Here is a 15,217-nt window from a genome sequence, read left to right as displayed (position 1 = left end):
GCCAGGAACTGGGCGGTAGCCACTCGTGTCACCTGCTGACCCGCTCCACGGGGCGGTGGAGGGGTCTCGTCCTGCTAGGATTTCTGCCCAGTCCTTACCTGGAAGGTTTGGCACCCGGCACCTTGTCGCTGCGATTACGAGTCACCCAGACATTTGTGCGTGCTTGGCAACATCTTGCCATCCGTGCCTCCTTTGGCATTAGAGCTGTGCTGCCTCTGTTAGTCGCTAACAGCGGTGCGTGTTTCTGCTATGGGTTAGCTTTGGATTGTGTCTTTTGGCAGGGCGTGAGGGTCTTTTAAGAGCTCTCTAAAGAGAGCCTTGTAACCCCTAAGTACGGTGTGCTCTGTGTGCTCGAGATGGGAACCTGAAAGTAAAGAAAGTTGAATGGAGTGATGGAGGGTCATTAGGCACGTATGGCTTATTTTTTGTTTTCATCAGCAAGAGGCACTTGGGTTTCTGGTATTGTCCGCTCACGGGAGCAGTTGCAAAAGACTAATTTCAGTAACCTCTTCAGCTAGAAGCTTTCATTTGTCGCAGCGTCCTCGAACTCCCAGACTCATGCCCGTGTTAGTGGTAATAACAAGAGTGCAAAGATCCCAAATCACTTTGCCAGCGTTTAAGAATTGCAATGTTCTTCATGAGATACACTTGTGCGTGTGAGAAAACCGAAACACAGAGGAGTTAGTTATTTGAAATCGTGCATCAAACAATTGTCAGGGTTGGGAATGGAACCTTGCAAGTTGTCAGTTTTCAAGCTCTTACTAAGTATGCTGTTTCCCATTAGATGCTCGCTCAGTACTGAAAGTGTAGTTGATTGGCCGTGAACTTGCCTAAAGGCTGCTTGAAAGTTTCCACCAGAGCGAGGTTCTCGAATCCTCCCATCAGATGCTTTTCTTACTCTCTGATGTTCCTCTGCCTTTCTCTAGTGATACTGTTCTACTTCCAGAATGAGGTATGGCTTTATATTTCCATTTCTCTTAAGTTGCTTTACCTAAGCTCCTCTTTCCCTCCCTCTGGCTATTACGTGTGGTTGGAGCTAAGGTCCTGCTGAGCTTGAATGATGGTATATCGCTCTGATGCTCTTCTCCAGTTGCTCTGGAGCTGGGAGCCCCACAGAACTGCAGCCTGTTTTTCTCACCACGTGTACGTTCTGCTTTCCTATCTTTTTCCTTGCTGACAATCCCTTTCATCATTAGCCCTGCACGCAAACAAGGTTAGCTCCAGTTCAGATTACATTAGTGTAGTTCTGCTTCCCATTACTTTTCTCTGTGAGCCTGTTTTATGGGGGTGTGCCTGTGTAAGGCGGGCACTGAGCAATATGAGTGCTCAAAGTAAAGGAGCCTTTATTTCATAAAGGGAAGGGCACAAGCCAAGGGATTCTTTGGATCCAGTGGCTGTTTAAAGCCTGATCCTTGTAGTCTCCGCATAGCTAGAACACTTCCTTGGAAGGTGGAAAAATCCATGTTCTCTGCTGACATCTTGATGCACGGAAGATGCTGATTTTGGTACATAAACGCTGGTTATCAGCCCCTCTGGTAGGGAAGGGGATGCTCTGTAGTGTTTTAGAAGCATGAAGAGTTAGATGTGTGCATTGTCATCCCTTGCCCAGTTTTCCTGGGCAGGTTCCACTGTATGTCTACCTCAGTCTAATGGTTTGTTTAAGCAAAGTAGGGAGTAAAGGTGATTAATCAGGGGCTTAGAAATCTCTAATAAAAGGCATTATCGAACCAATGTAACTATGTGTCTACTATGTAGAGTTGGATGAGCAGCTGTTGAAAGAATGAATGAATCAGTGCAGGGAATTGTGTGGCAGGATATGAGAGATCCATGTACAAAACAGAAGCTGATAATATGCAAAAACCTTTATTTGATTTTTATATTTGGTGGAGGTAGAAGTCTTATTATGGTAAACTAAATAAAGGAGATTAGAATATTCTAAATTAGGGTTTGAGGAAACGAACCCTGAAGATACAAAAGCATTGATTTTAGGGGTTGTTCAGTACTTGAATGCTTCTCCACACCTTTTCAAGGGGTCCTAGTTTTTTCCTACCTACTTCATGGGCCAAGTCTTACGCTTGTGTGTATGTGTTGAAGGAGGAACCAGAGACGGAGCTCTGGCGCAACTCAGGTCTATACTGAAGGTGCAACACTGTCACAGGAACTGAAAGAGTAATGATGGCCTAACAGCACAGTTGGGACACCGATCCGTATTTTACAGGAAGCTTAATGGAAGTTCTAAAGAAAACACTTTTGTTGACATGAGAGCAAAATCTATCCTATTAATGCCACCTCTAAAATGAATGACGTTAGCAGGTATTCAAGAAGGCAGCAAAGCCATTCTTCTGGTATGAAAGGCTGCTGCTAGGTGAATGTCCAGGCTCAGAGTCACTCTTGGTGGCAGCCTGCAGGGGATGGCTGTGAGCTCTCAGTCCAGCCTGCTGTGGATCCTGGAGGCTGGCTGGAGCATCAAGTCTGATCCGCTGCGTTGGAGGTCCCTGCTCAGCTGGGGTGAGCGGGGCAGCACAGCAGACGCTTGCACCTATGCAGGCCAGCAGTCCCTGAGGCTGTGTTTCTAGCACCTCTCACCAGCATGTGTTCGTTTTTAGATGAATAAATAGCCAGGTTGTCAATACCTGTCAGCAGGCAGAGCTGCAAAGGCCAGTCTTACTATGAACTTCTGTTGCTTGCATCCACATCATGGGACTGGAGCCTGAATCATGGTTTTTTACATTATGCCACAAGGGAAGCAGATACAGCATGTTTTTTCTGTGTGAATAAGTTAAGTGGCTGGCACCTGGATGAGAGTATCCAGCTAGCCCAGTGAGGGGGGAGTCCCCCTACAAACCTCCCCCAGACAGTCACAGGTTGACTTGCCTGTGCGTCTCTGGAGGCATGCTTACCTGCTATGGGAGTTTTCTTGGTCTGTTCTTGGAGGGGAATTTGTGGGTTAATTTTTCAGTCTGTCAATGCTCAAATGACTTGCCCGCAGTGTACAGCAGACCTGTTTTACCCCATGACCCTCACCAAGAAAAGCAAGCCCAAGCTTAAAACACCTCCAGAACGCTCAATGAAATGGGTCTGCGCCTATGAAAGCTCCAGGTTGATTCACATCTGCTAAGTGTGTTGATTGTGTGGTGAAGACATGTCAAGCACGTGTGTATGTAAAAATTCCCGTGGTCTCCTCCCCCAGCTAAGTCGATGCCTGCAATGAAAGTGACTGCCTGCTGTCTCCCACGCTACATACATCACCTGTGAGCTCCGCGCCTCTCATTTCTTATAAACTTGAAAGGTATTTTTGTAGTCCTGGGGTTTAGTAATTTTGTAATCTGTTTGTGGGCGTTAGAGCTTCCGTGTCTGTCTAACGCTGCAGCCTCACAGAGGTTTGTGGAACGCTGCTCCATGTGTGATCTTGCTAGCTTGCTGCTTTTTTTTTTTGCCTTTTTTTTTCCCCCTCTCAATAGCAGTTGTATGTTGTAAACACGAGAGCTGTGGTTGATAAACTTTGTAAGAGGAGATTTGTGTTAGTGTATTTTATGTTGACTGCTGGCTTCTTAAATACTGACTGGGTAATTTCAAATGTGTCTGTTACACCCTGCGTAAATTTGCCTTTATGCTCAACTATGTATTCTTCAGGGTGTGTGAACTCAACACGTACGCTACCTCCTATTACTGATGTTGTGCCTATATTCGTTATATGGCACCCAGTAACATAGGAGTTTATGTTCTGTCCTGGCAGGCTAGTGCGTGGACTAGTCCCAAGTGCGTATCAGCTCTGCCTTGGTCATCTCTCCTCTTTGGGAAAGATAGATGTTTATTACCTTCATGCTAATTAATGCAAGGGGAAACCTTAAGGAGGGTAAAGCAGTCTGTAGCCTTCCTGCAGAATAATAAATTGAGGCAAAGCAGGGAGGGGAAGTTGAGGACTTGCCTTCATCTGAAACCTGGTATGTTGTCTCATGATTATTTTCCTGCACATCTTTTTCTGCCCAGTGATGAAGAGGTCTGGGCATTGTAAGATACGACTCTCGGCAAGGAAGCGATTAGTACCAATGGATGCATCTTTCCTGATTGCTCCCCTAGGAAATGACTCCACATCTCAAAATTACTGAGGGATTATGGAGCGATTGTCCGCTACTAGGAGTTTTGCTGCTTGTTGGGCTGGTCTGAACCAGAGGCAGGGGTCAGTGTGGAATGGGTCGACGTGTATTTCATTCCTAGTTTCCTGAGAAAGTCCGTCTTGCACAGATTTTTACTTTCCCCTTACAAAAATATTCCACAGAGCAGAAATAACGTGTAAAGGTGAGTACACTTGAATTCTTTGGGAATTGTGGGGAATAGCTTTGTGTTTGGACCCATGGAAGTGTATTGTTGGGCATGTGCTTGATGCATTGGGACCTGCGTTGTGTGACACCATGCATTTCTCTTCCTCTTACGTGCTCCGAGAAGTCCGAAGCGATACTGTCCTCTGCAGTTTGAGAGCTTGTTTATCTGCAGACTGAAAGAAGCAGCTGTGATGGCCCCACGCAGATGGTAGTCACAGCCCATGCTGTGCATCAGCCAGTCCACGCGCTGCTTGTCCTACTGCTGGGCTCTCCCATTGGGTTGTGGCTGGTCACTCCTCGCATTTTCTTAGCAAGATCCGAGGTTCCCATCAAGTGTGCTTGCTTCTTTTGGGAAAAGAGCTTCCATTACTGCTTCCCCGTGGGATAGGAAGAGTGGTTCTTTCTTCAGGGCAGCTGGGGCCCTGCCCATCTCAGGAAACAACAGAATAACGTTTTGAGCAAACTGCGTCTTGTTTTCATGTGCTCAGCTACGCCAGCAGCACTGCCAACCAGACGCTGCCCCTGCAACTTCTGCCCGTGCAACACCCTTTCCTGCAGTCAGTACGGTTGCACGGCTTGTAGACAGCCTGTCACTCGTAGCCTTTACAGCACATGGTCTTAGGATTCCTGCCCAAGCAAGTTACATACCATGGGACGGTTTTTAGGTCAGGCTTGTGTACAAGCAGGCCTAGAGGAAAATTGCTGCCTGAAATGAATGAGGAGATATTTGAGGCCCTGTAGTTTCCTCAAATGTTCTGTGCATGCCTCCGGTTCAGGGGCTACGTGAAGTTCACAGAGCAATATACTTGGTCTGCAGGAGGGCCAGGTCTTTAAGTTGGGTGTACGCATTGTTATGACTTGTTTGGCTACCCAAACAGGTTAGCTGTCCGGCCAGTCTTCAGGTGTCTCTCTCTCGGATGGGGTGTATGTACGTGCCAGCTGTAGATCAAGAGCTTTGTGCGTTCTGGTTGTCCATTCTGCTTCTTAGCCCCTGGGGTTCCAAGCGCCACATGCGTCCTGTCCTGCTAAACTGTCTGGCATTCTTGGAGTCGGAAGGCAGCAGTGTACCTGCCTTGCACTTGAAACCAGTATTTGAGGGTTGTGGGAGATGTGGCTGGTGGGGGAGGAAGAAGTATTATAGGAAGATGTAGATGGGGGAATGTGGACATATTCTAGCAAAAAGACATCTTATAGCAGCCTTCCAGTACCTGAAGGGGGCCTACAAGAAAGCTGGAGAGGGACTTCGTACAAGGGCATGTGGTAATAGGACAAGGGGTAATGGCTTTAAACTGAAAGAGGGTAGATTTAGATTGGATACAAGGAAGAAGTTCTTTACTATGAGGGCAGTGAGGCACTGGAACAGGTTGCCCAGAGAAGCTGTGGATGCCCCATCCCTGGAAGTGTTCAAGGCCAGATTGGATGGGGCTTTGAACAGCCTGGTCTAGTGGAAGGTGTCCCTGACCGTGGCAGGGGGCTTGGAACCAGATGATCTTTAAGGTCCCTTCCAACCCAAACCATTCTATGATCCTGCGTTTTGGGGTATATTGCAGTTGGAAGAGTGAGGACTGGGGGTGTCTTATGGTAGAAAGTGGGTGGCTACAGCCTGGTGTTGATAAGCAGGAGTCTTTGATAGCCCGTGTACCTGCTTGAGGTTGGTTCTGTGGGTTTGCATCCCACTAAAACATGAACTTCTGTCTCACCCTTGCTTGCCCAACTAGCTTTGAGAGATATGCAAGTTGTGCAGTAAACTAATTTCTGCCAAGTATGGGTTTATTAACTTGAACCTCAGGCTACCAGACCTCCAGGTCAGAACCCTACCACAATATGGGATTTTTAACAATAATCTGTCTGTCCACCAGGATGAAAGGCTGCTGCAGTGAAAGACAGAGTATATCTCAAACAAGCCCAGTAGCGTAAACCCTGATAAAAAGGAGCAATGCTGCATTTGGCTATTCACAAATGGCAAAATGACCTAGAGAAAAGGGAACTGTAATTACTTTTATTCATGAGGTCAAGATAGTGCAAACAAGCTTACAGCCTCAAGAACTCTGTTCCAATTTCCCAAGGCAAAAGGGAAGATGAAAGTGGGGTGGTGCAGGAGTATTCATCTATGCAGAGCTTGCTTTGTGTAAAAACTGTCACACTGGATCAGACCTAAGGTCCAACTAGTAGAGCGTTCTGAATTCAGCAATGGGAAGGGGAGAGGCTTGGTAAATGAAGTGTTAGAGACAGTGCGAGTCCAGAGTTATTCTTCCTTTGGCATATCCACTCCAGGTTCTGTTGGAAAAATCCCTCTACATTGGGAGATAATCAGTGAGTTTGGAAAGATGAGGTATTGAGCAACTTGAACTTGACATTGTAGTGCTAATAGCTTAGATAGGTACTTCATATCTGGTGGGATGTGGCATCAGGTAGAAATCCTCAGGAGAAGGAAGCAGTTCGGGCATTGTGTCTTCCGTCTCTGCTGGTCAGTAGAGTCATGGTAGTTTGCTGCTTTTGTTGCCTTTGGGAAAGGCTGAGGTAGCAGATATTCTAGAAACTTGCTGGCTTTCTTGTTAATGAGCAGAAGATGAGGCAAGCTTGTTTTGCTTTATTCAAACTTGTAAACCTTGCCTCCTCCCCCTTTTACTTCCCTCCCTCTTAAGGCACATGGGTGGTTTTGTGGTCTCTGTATCCGGTCTCTGTATGATACAGCATGTGCTCGGAGGAAGCAGGACAGATAAAACATAGCTCATGTTTCTGGGAATCCTTACCTCACTGCCGATGGGGAAGTGTTGTGCTCCCAGGCACTGGCAGATAAGATGCTGGGCTTCTTGTCATACTGAAGCATAGGGCGGGCTCATGAGAAGCTGCCAGCAGGACTTCATGATTTGGGAGACCCGAATCTTCAGCAGCATGTTGCTCGGTTTCTTTCTAAGTTTGTATACTGACAGCTGCAAAGCCATATTTTAAGTTGTGAACGAGCAAATTTTGTGCTGGTTTCATGGGCTGAGGATAAGTGATACTGTTAGAATTGCTCGGGGCATGTGCAGGGCTGAATTTAGAACCAGCAAAGGGTCAGACCGGCAGGAGGCTGACGCCTTGGCTTTCACAGCAGCTATGAGCCATGGCTATGTGAGCACCCTCCAGGCTGTACTACTGGCATGCTTCTCTGCTAACCTGGTGGAAAAAACTCTCTAGACAGTGAGAGGGAATTTAGGTGAGCTGGTTTCTCTGCTGAGGTGGTTGAAGGCAGTTAGGGCCATTTATCTGTCTCTTGCTAGGAGCTAATGCTAACAGCTCCAAGCTCTTCCTGCACATGGGACACCGTGCTCTGCTACCCGTCATCTGTGGAGGAAACTGGAGTTTTATACTATTGCGTTATTTTGCTTGTGGGTAAATAGATGGAGCATGAGGGTTTCTCCGACTTTGGTATTACACATCTTTAAGAAAGAAACCATATGACAGGCTTCTGCTGAATGCTTTTTGTTTTAGCTGTTCACGTGTGCACTTATCCTGTGTTTGAAAACAACAGTTTGTACCTGATAGCATTCAGATTCCTTTTCTCTTATTTGTGTTCTTTGGATGTGAATAAATTGTAGAGCCCTTCCAAGTGAAAGGACACAGATGGAGTTAACAAACCTGTTCTGATCGCCTCAGCCTTAGATTTCATTTTTCCTGTACCTGTAGAGGGGGGATATACAGTGGAGTATTACTTGTTTGTGTGTATAAAACTGCATGCATACTCAGAACCAGCAACACCTCTTTCTCCCCCTTGCAGACTGGAACTGAGCTCTGGAAAAACAAAGTGGAGCTTGGAGCATGTGGCCTGAGGATTGCCTTCCAAAGCCAAGGGTAGGGACTCATTGTTTCTGTTGGCTGCTTGGTCGTAGATGAGCTATCGGGACAAGTGCCTTCGTTCTCAAGTGAAAATAATTCTTTAATTTCTTTGTCAAATACAGATGTAGATGTTAATCCCAGTCTAGAAGAAACTAAGAAAGGGTTGCATTGAAATAGAAGGGAATTCTGTAGTAAGAATGCCTCTGTGGCTTAAAGACACTGGACTGGAAATTTGACTAAGGTGCATGTTTTCCTGCACTATGAGGATATGCTAACCTTCCTTTCTTTCGGTCCTTTTGCACATTAACTTTCTACAGAGCCCAGCACAGATCTGAGGCGATATTATGTAGTCAACAGCAACAGAGTTTTTTCCCCTTTTCTTGCAGGTGGTAGCTAAGAAGTGAGCAGGATGCCCCCAGGCATTTACTGCCCTATGGAATTCTGGTCCAAGGGGGAAAACCAAAACATCCAGGTGGACTTTCTGCTGCCCACAGGCATATACTTAAACCTGTCTGTGTCCTGCAATGCCAGCTTGGGCACCATCAAGCAGGTAACAGCCTTGTTCCACAGTCTTGCCTGAAATTCCTGGAACAAGGAGTCTGTTCTTGGGGAGCACCTGGGGAAATGTGGTGTTGGGTCTTAACTCAGTGCAAGTTGGGTTTCTTCTGCATTGCTCTGAAGCAGTTCCTTGTGACTCACTAGGAGAGCCTCTCCCTTGTGACAGCCTCTGCAATGCGCTAAACCCACGGCTAGCCGCTGAGACTGCCAGCAGCAGGGTGCTGGTGGTGGTGCCAGTGGTGTCGGGCTCGATGCTCTGGGTACTTGTCCAACCTTGGGAGGAGAATTAGAGTAACTGTGGAGTGAGGGCAGATCTGAGTTGGCCACGTAGGACTTGTGGACTGTGTGTTCAATTACTGCTCACCTGACCCAACCAGTCCCCGCACTGGATTTTTTCATTATGAAAGCTCTTGTGTATGCTTATGCAAGAGAAGTCACCCCCAAATAGTCAAATACAAATGCTGGACTGACTCAAAGTATTCAGGATGCTAGCCCAGCCTTCTCTTGCCTCACAGAAACTGAATACTGAATATTGGGAATGGGAATGATGGAGAGGATTTTTCTTAGTGCTTCATTTGAGGAATAAGACGCTGTAGTGAAACCACGTGTAAACAAAATGTAGCTGCTTCCTTGTTTCCCTGGGCAGGAAGCAGGGCTAGGGGAGAGTGAAGGAAAACAGTGAAAAAGGTTTTCTCTGCAGCAACAACCTGGCCTAGATGAGTCACAGATCACAAGGGACCGAAGCACAGTGCCAGATTATTCCAAGTTTTCTCATGCTGCAATTTTCAGGTGAAAAAACCCAAACCCAAAACCAACCAAAAAAACCTGTAAGTAGAGCTGATTGGTTCCAGCTGTTAAGTTACAAGCCCATGTTTTGCAGCCAGTAGGCATGCTGGGTCAGACCAGAGGCCATCTACTCTGGAGTTCTGTCTCCTAGAGCAGGCGCTTAGGATGAGAGTGAAGAAATGGAATACGAACAGTCATGTGGAAGTGCCGTCCACTGGGAGCAAAGGATCCCTGGGAACTGGATAGTGTTGAGAAGACTTCAGAAAAGTTCTTGGCTCTTGTCACAGATTTCATGTTACTGGGGGCAAGTTACTTATCCCAATTTTGCTTCCAGTGGGAGAAATGCCTCTATTTCACAAGGCTAGCAGTCAGCAGGTACTTACTGTGAGGTATTCAGGTGGGGGTTACTTAAATACCGAGGTTGAGGGATTTACTTTGTCTGAAACAAATGGCAAGCATGAAAAAAGGAAGTCAGTTCAAGGCATTTGCAAATAAATCTACCCAGCAGTTCAGCATGAGTTGGAGTCACCAGACTTGGCTGAAAAGCAGCCTGTGATCGCAGGTCCAGGAATGCTGTGAGGAGGTTTGGCTGTGCGTTGCCCTTGCTAAATGGTGTATCTTGGGAGAGCGAGGTTGTGGGGTGACAGTAAGAGGAAGATGAGGTTCTGGCAGTGCAGGGGTAGTTTCAGCTTGCTGTTGGTCTGGCCCAGGTGGTGTGGAGGCATGCTCAGTATGAGCCGCTGTACCATATGCTCAGTGATCCCGAGGCCTATGTCTTCACGTGCATCAACCAGACAGCAGAACAGCAAGAGCTGGAGGATGAGCAACGGCGGCTTTGTGACATCCAGCCCTTCCTACCAGTACTGCGGCTCGTGGCTCGAGAAGGTGACAGAGTCAAGAAGGTTATTAACTCCCAGATCAGCCTGCTCATTGGAAAAGGTCAGTTCCCCCATCACTGGTCTCGGCAGGGGTGTTGGCTGTAGGTGAAACATGCTTCTGTCCCAGACAGCCGGGCTACACATGGAATAGTGATGGAGCCCTGCTTATGCAGGAGATTAAATTGGCAAGTTTGGTCTCTGATGGATCTGGTAAGGGAACAGTGTGTGTGCAGACCCAAGAAAGGTGATCTGTCCTGCTGGCAGTGGGTTATAGTGATGGAGTCAGTGTAATTGTACATAGTAAATAAGCGATCATTAGTAGCTTGGCTGACTGTTCTCCATTTGGCCAAATATTAAGCATGTGTTTAGAACGACTGTTTCACAGATGCTTGATTATCAAAGGCTGATTTCCCCCATTGTGTACAGATGCTTATTTTGTCTTTCTCTCTTACTCTCTGCTTAGGTTTGCATGAGTTCGACTCTGTCCAGGACCCAGAGGTGAATGATTTCCGCACCAAAATGTGCCAGTTCTGTGAGGAGAGAGCAGCAAAGCGGCAGCAGCTCAGCTGGGCAGCTTGGATGGAGTACAACTTTCCCTTGCAACTGGAGCCCATGGCCAAAGGCCTTGGGACTGGCCCTCTACATATCCCCACCAAGAACATTTTTGTCAACGTCAAGTTTCAGTCTGGCGGGGTAAAGCACAAACTTTTCTGTGACAATGTTTGACTGGTTTGTGCTTTCTCTTTGGGAACCTTTGGGCATTTGGAGACAGAATAATGTGTGCGTGGACAGTGTTTCCATGTGTTCAGTGTTCATCTTCATTCTCCAGATTCCTTTCCCTGTGGAGATGGTTGGGAGGGAGACTCTGAGCCTCCAAGCAAGGGAGCTGTTCCCCTTCCTGAACATGTGTTGGGTGTACTGGTTAGCTGGTAGTTGAGGTTGCTGCATGCACATGTGGTGGAAAGCTTTTTGGTTTTGGGTAGGAGAGGAGCACAGAATCCAATAGGTTCCTTCCCTTTTGAAGCCCAAGAGTCTGCTCAGCTCATGCTCAGCATACGCTGCTTGCAGGCGTTGGTCTGTGTTGCCCATGAGCCCCTGTTCTTGCCTGCTACCCGTGGTTAATGTGATTTTTGCATGTTGTGCCTGGGCATGAAGCAGGAGCCACCCCCATCGGAGAAGGGCCTTCCAGAGCAGTGTGTGTGAGCATGGTGACCCTAGCCACCCTCTGCCTTGCTGCTGGAATGACAGTGGGAAGATTTTTAATAACTAGCAACCACACAGGCTGGTGATTCTGCTTAAACTGGACTTGGAAGTTCCTGATTTCCAGCCTTGCGCTTGCGCTGCTGAAACGTGCTCCTGCCCAGTTTGGCAAACATCCCTACTTATTTGCTAATGTGTGTGTGGGGGGGTAATTCTGCCTTCCTATCCTTCTCTTTATTGTCAGCAACAGGAATGTTGTTACTTATCTGCTGAGCTACTGCTTCTCCCTGTGCTGATCTCAGCCCTTCGCTGGTGTTTGACAGTGTATGCTGTGTTGTTGGGATTGCAGGAGAGCTTCACTTTCCAGATCTCCCCAAAGGAGTTCCCCATCACGTTAATGAGCTATGCTATCAAGAAGCAGGCTACTGTCTTCCGCCATGAGACGGTGGAGAACCCAGAGGACTACACCCTGCAGGTGAATGGGAAATGTGAATATCTCTATGGGAACTACCCCCTGTACCAGTTCCAGGTGAGCCTTGTGTCTTGCTTTGTCGATGAGTCTGTTCCCATATGGCTGCCTCTTGCTGGGAGGGTGGATTGAGACGTGTTATCCTCCATCAGGGACGCAATGCTGTTTACAGGAATGCAACACATTAATGGTAGGACCTGCATGCTACTTAGGCCAAGGGATGCTTATAGCAACCTAACAGATCCTTACATATTTGGGGGCTAGTGATCTAAGCCCGACCCTGGGTACCAAGTGCTCTGTAAATGCATTTATAGATTATGGTTCTGGAAATGTCTGTCTGCTTGCACGGTGGGCTGGGGGCTCTCTTGCTGAAAGTTGGGCAAGTAATCCTGTATCCTGTGTTCCCCTGGCAGGGCAAACTGCCGTTGGGAGTGCTGAATCCTCAGTGTTTTCCCTTAATGCAGCCATTTGAGTCAGTTGATGAAATGCCAGCTATAAAAGGCACTTCATATTCTCAGTTTTGGCAACAGGAGTCCAGTGAGTTGCAGGTTTATAAAGGAAGAGGAGATAAATTAAAACTGATTTTTGATTATTGCTGTGTCCTTTCCTTACTCCTCCTTCCACCTGTTTCTGTTTCAGCCAGTTCTGATTTGCTTGACTGCTCTCGCCTGCCTGGCTCTGTTTCATCCACGTTGATTCTGTCCTCTCTTTGCAGTATATTCGCAGCTGCCTGCACCGAGGCCTAACGCCCCACCTGACCATGGTACACTCCTCCACTATCATTGCTATGAGAGACGAGCAAACCAACTGTATTGCCAGCCCCCCAAAGATGGCTGCCAAGCCTCCCCCGCTCCCTAAGAAAAAGGTAAAAGGGGACAGTGACCCAGCGGGGTCACCCTCAACCCATCCATTGATGGAGATGCTGATCTTGTCTGGGAACAGCAGCTGGTTCTCCCTGCCTCTCTCAGGACAGGTTCCTAGCTAGGGTCTAAGAGCTGGGAATTTCCAGTCCAGCCTTCCAGCTCCCTCCACAGCTTCCCTGGTTGTCACAGAGTTCACGCTGCCCACCTGCGATGCAGTGCTCTTCTCTGTTGGAGCAAAAAGCATGTGATGAGAGTTGAGGTCTGGTGCTGGCTTGAGAAGTCTTTGTTGCGTCTGTTTCTGATCGGAATCCTTTTCTCTTTCTAGCCAAACTATGGCTCTCTCTGGTCCTTAGAGCAGTCTTTCTACATTGAGCTGGTGCAAGGCAGCAAGGTCAATGCAGATGAGAGAATGAAGGTAGGTACTGACTCAGTTTGGGGTTTTGGGTTTCCCAGTTGCATCTGTCTTGTTTGTGTGGTGAGGAAAGCAGGGGCCGACAGCTTGATCTCATGTGATCCTCCATTATGCTTTGTTCAGCCTTTGGGCAGTTTCTAAACTGCAGCACAACAGGAAGGGGAAGGGAACTTGCGAGGCAGCAGCTCAGCAACGGAGCAACGCATTCTTAGAAACACTCCCCTGTAAAAGTTTCTGAGTAGCAAACAGAGCTGCTGCTCTGTGATGATATCACTTGACAGTGGTGCAGAGAGGCAGGGAAGTCTGCAAAAAGCAGAGGAGGGGAAATTCAGCTCTGAGAAGAGAGAATGATGGGAGAGGTGGTGACTGGTAAAGTTAAGACAGAAAGCATGATGCAGCAAAGCCCTGGGATTTGCAAGGTGTTTGTCATGAAGGTGGGAGCAAGCAAATGAGAAGGGAAATGGCTGCGCTTTGGGAAAGGAAGGAAACAGAGCAAGAATATATCACATATACTGGTGTTCTGCAGGGCAAGGCTTTATAAAGAAATAGGCAATGAAATAGTTAACTTCTTCTGCCCAGTGCCCCATCATTTGCAGGGAGCTTCTCCTGGGGAGGACTCCTGTGATTCAGACTAGCCAGCAGTACTGTAAGGAGAGGCAAAGCTGGGGATGAGCTTGGCCTGCCAGCTGTACAGTGATCTGCCAGACTGCAAGGGCAGTGCAGATTTGCAGGCGAACATGCAGACAGCTCACCATTGGCACTGCACTGCAGGCCTGTTTTGGGGCTCAGCTGTTTGCATGGGCCCTTCTCCTGTGATGTTGATTTGCCTCCTCTTTGGCATAAACACTTCCCCAGCTCTTGGTGTCTGCCCTGCTTTTGCAGCATGACAGGTTCCTAAGCTTTTGCAGCACCTCGGTGGGCAAGGTTTGGTGAATATTTGTATTGCCTGGCTTTACAGGATGAAACCTGTAATACTCTTACCAATGGATTACCCAAGCATTTTGCAATGATTAAGCAGCTCTTGCAAGACTGCATGAAGTAAAAAGATAACAGTGCCCTTAGTGAAGTTGAGTAAAGAGGAAGATTAAGGAACTTAATGTCTCAGTGAATCGGGAAAGAGACAGGAGTTGGGCATCCTGTTCAGGGGAGCGGATGCCCTGTCCCATTCCTCTTCTAACCGTGTGTCTTCAGCAAACAGGTCAAGTCCCTGTGGATTCATGGTGTTCTCTTGTTTCTCCTTCCCTCAGCTGGTGGTGCAAGCAGGTCTCTTTCATGGCAATGAGATGCTGTGCAAGACAGTGTCAAGCTCTGAAGTGAATGTATGCTCAGAGCCAGTGTGGAAGCAGAGGCTGGATTTTGATATTAACATCTGTGATCTTCCCCGTATGGCGCGGCTCTGCTTTGCCCTCTACGCTGTCATCGAGAAGGCAAAGAAGGCACGTTCCACCAAGAAAAAGTCCAAGAAAGCTGTAAGTAAAGCCAGTGTGTGACTGAGCCAGGCTGGAGGGCACAGGACACCTTTCTGAACCAAATGCCCTTGGCTTTCAGAAGACTTTATTGATAAAAGAGCTTACAGAATGATGGCCAGTAACTTCTTCAACAGGAACAGGAAACTGAGGAGTGGCTGCCTGTAGGAAGGGTGGTTTAAATGTAATTTCTTGTCCAGAAAGACCATTAAGAAACATACCCAGCATCTGAATGCATATAAAGAGGAATCATTTGTGTTAGTGTTTCTGTTCTGCTGTTCTGCAACTTCCTTGTTACATAGTTGAGGTTAAACCATCTTCTGTGTTGCATCTTCTTTCTAGTAAGGCCTTTCATGCAAATCCCCCATGGAGCAAATTAACAGCTAAGAAGGGGGAAGAAAATGAGGAATGTAAACACTGGTTACAGCAAAGCTTTAGGTGAGG

General features: G+C 47.4%; 1 protein-coding gene across 11 annotated transcripts in view; it reads left to right on the top strand.

The window, feature by feature from the left end:
- The window catches only part of PIK3CD (phosphatidylinositol-4,5-bisphosphate 3-kinase catalytic subunit delta), a 69,131-nt gene that overhangs the window by 33,506 nt on the left and 20,408 nt on the right, over positions 1-15,217 (top strand). For 9 of the 11 annotated variants that reach the window (XR_015704278.1, XR_015704279.1, XR_015704280.1 and 6 more), the window contains exons 2-9: positions 8,083-8,156; positions 8,528-8,691; positions 10,196-10,424; positions 10,827-11,056; positions 11,913-12,092; positions 12,748-12,897; positions 13,221-13,310; positions 14,555-14,776. Coding sequence is in view for 8 of the 11 variants with exons in the window: in XM_087755285.1 (XP_087611411.1) it covers positions 8,551-8,691; positions 10,196-10,424; positions 10,827-11,056; positions 11,913-12,092; positions 12,748-12,897; positions 13,221-13,310; positions 14,555-14,776 (1,242 nt within the window). In the remaining 3 variants the exon portion in view is untranslated. Of the gene's footprint in view, positions 1-3,852; positions 4,300-7,279; positions 7,522-8,082; positions 8,157-8,527; positions 8,692-10,195; positions 10,425-10,826; positions 11,057-11,912; positions 12,093-12,747; positions 12,898-13,220; positions 13,311-14,554; positions 14,777-15,217 lie in introns of those variants that run through there. The other 2 variants (XM_087755279.1, XM_087755281.1) reach the window with 2 other exon arrangements.

The sequence above is a fragment of the Nipponia nippon genome, unplaced genomic scaffold (assembly GCF_047370975.1).
Source record: "Nipponia nippon isolate SJK-2023a ecotype South Korea unplaced genomic scaffold, ASM4737097v1 scaffold_19, whole genome shotgun sequence".
NCBI classification, from domain to species: domain Eukaryota; kingdom Metazoa; phylum Chordata; class Aves; order Pelecaniformes; family Threskiornithidae; genus Nipponia; species Nipponia nippon.
Note: the sequence above shows the minus strand (reverse complement) of the source record. Positions and strands in the feature narration are given on the sequence as shown.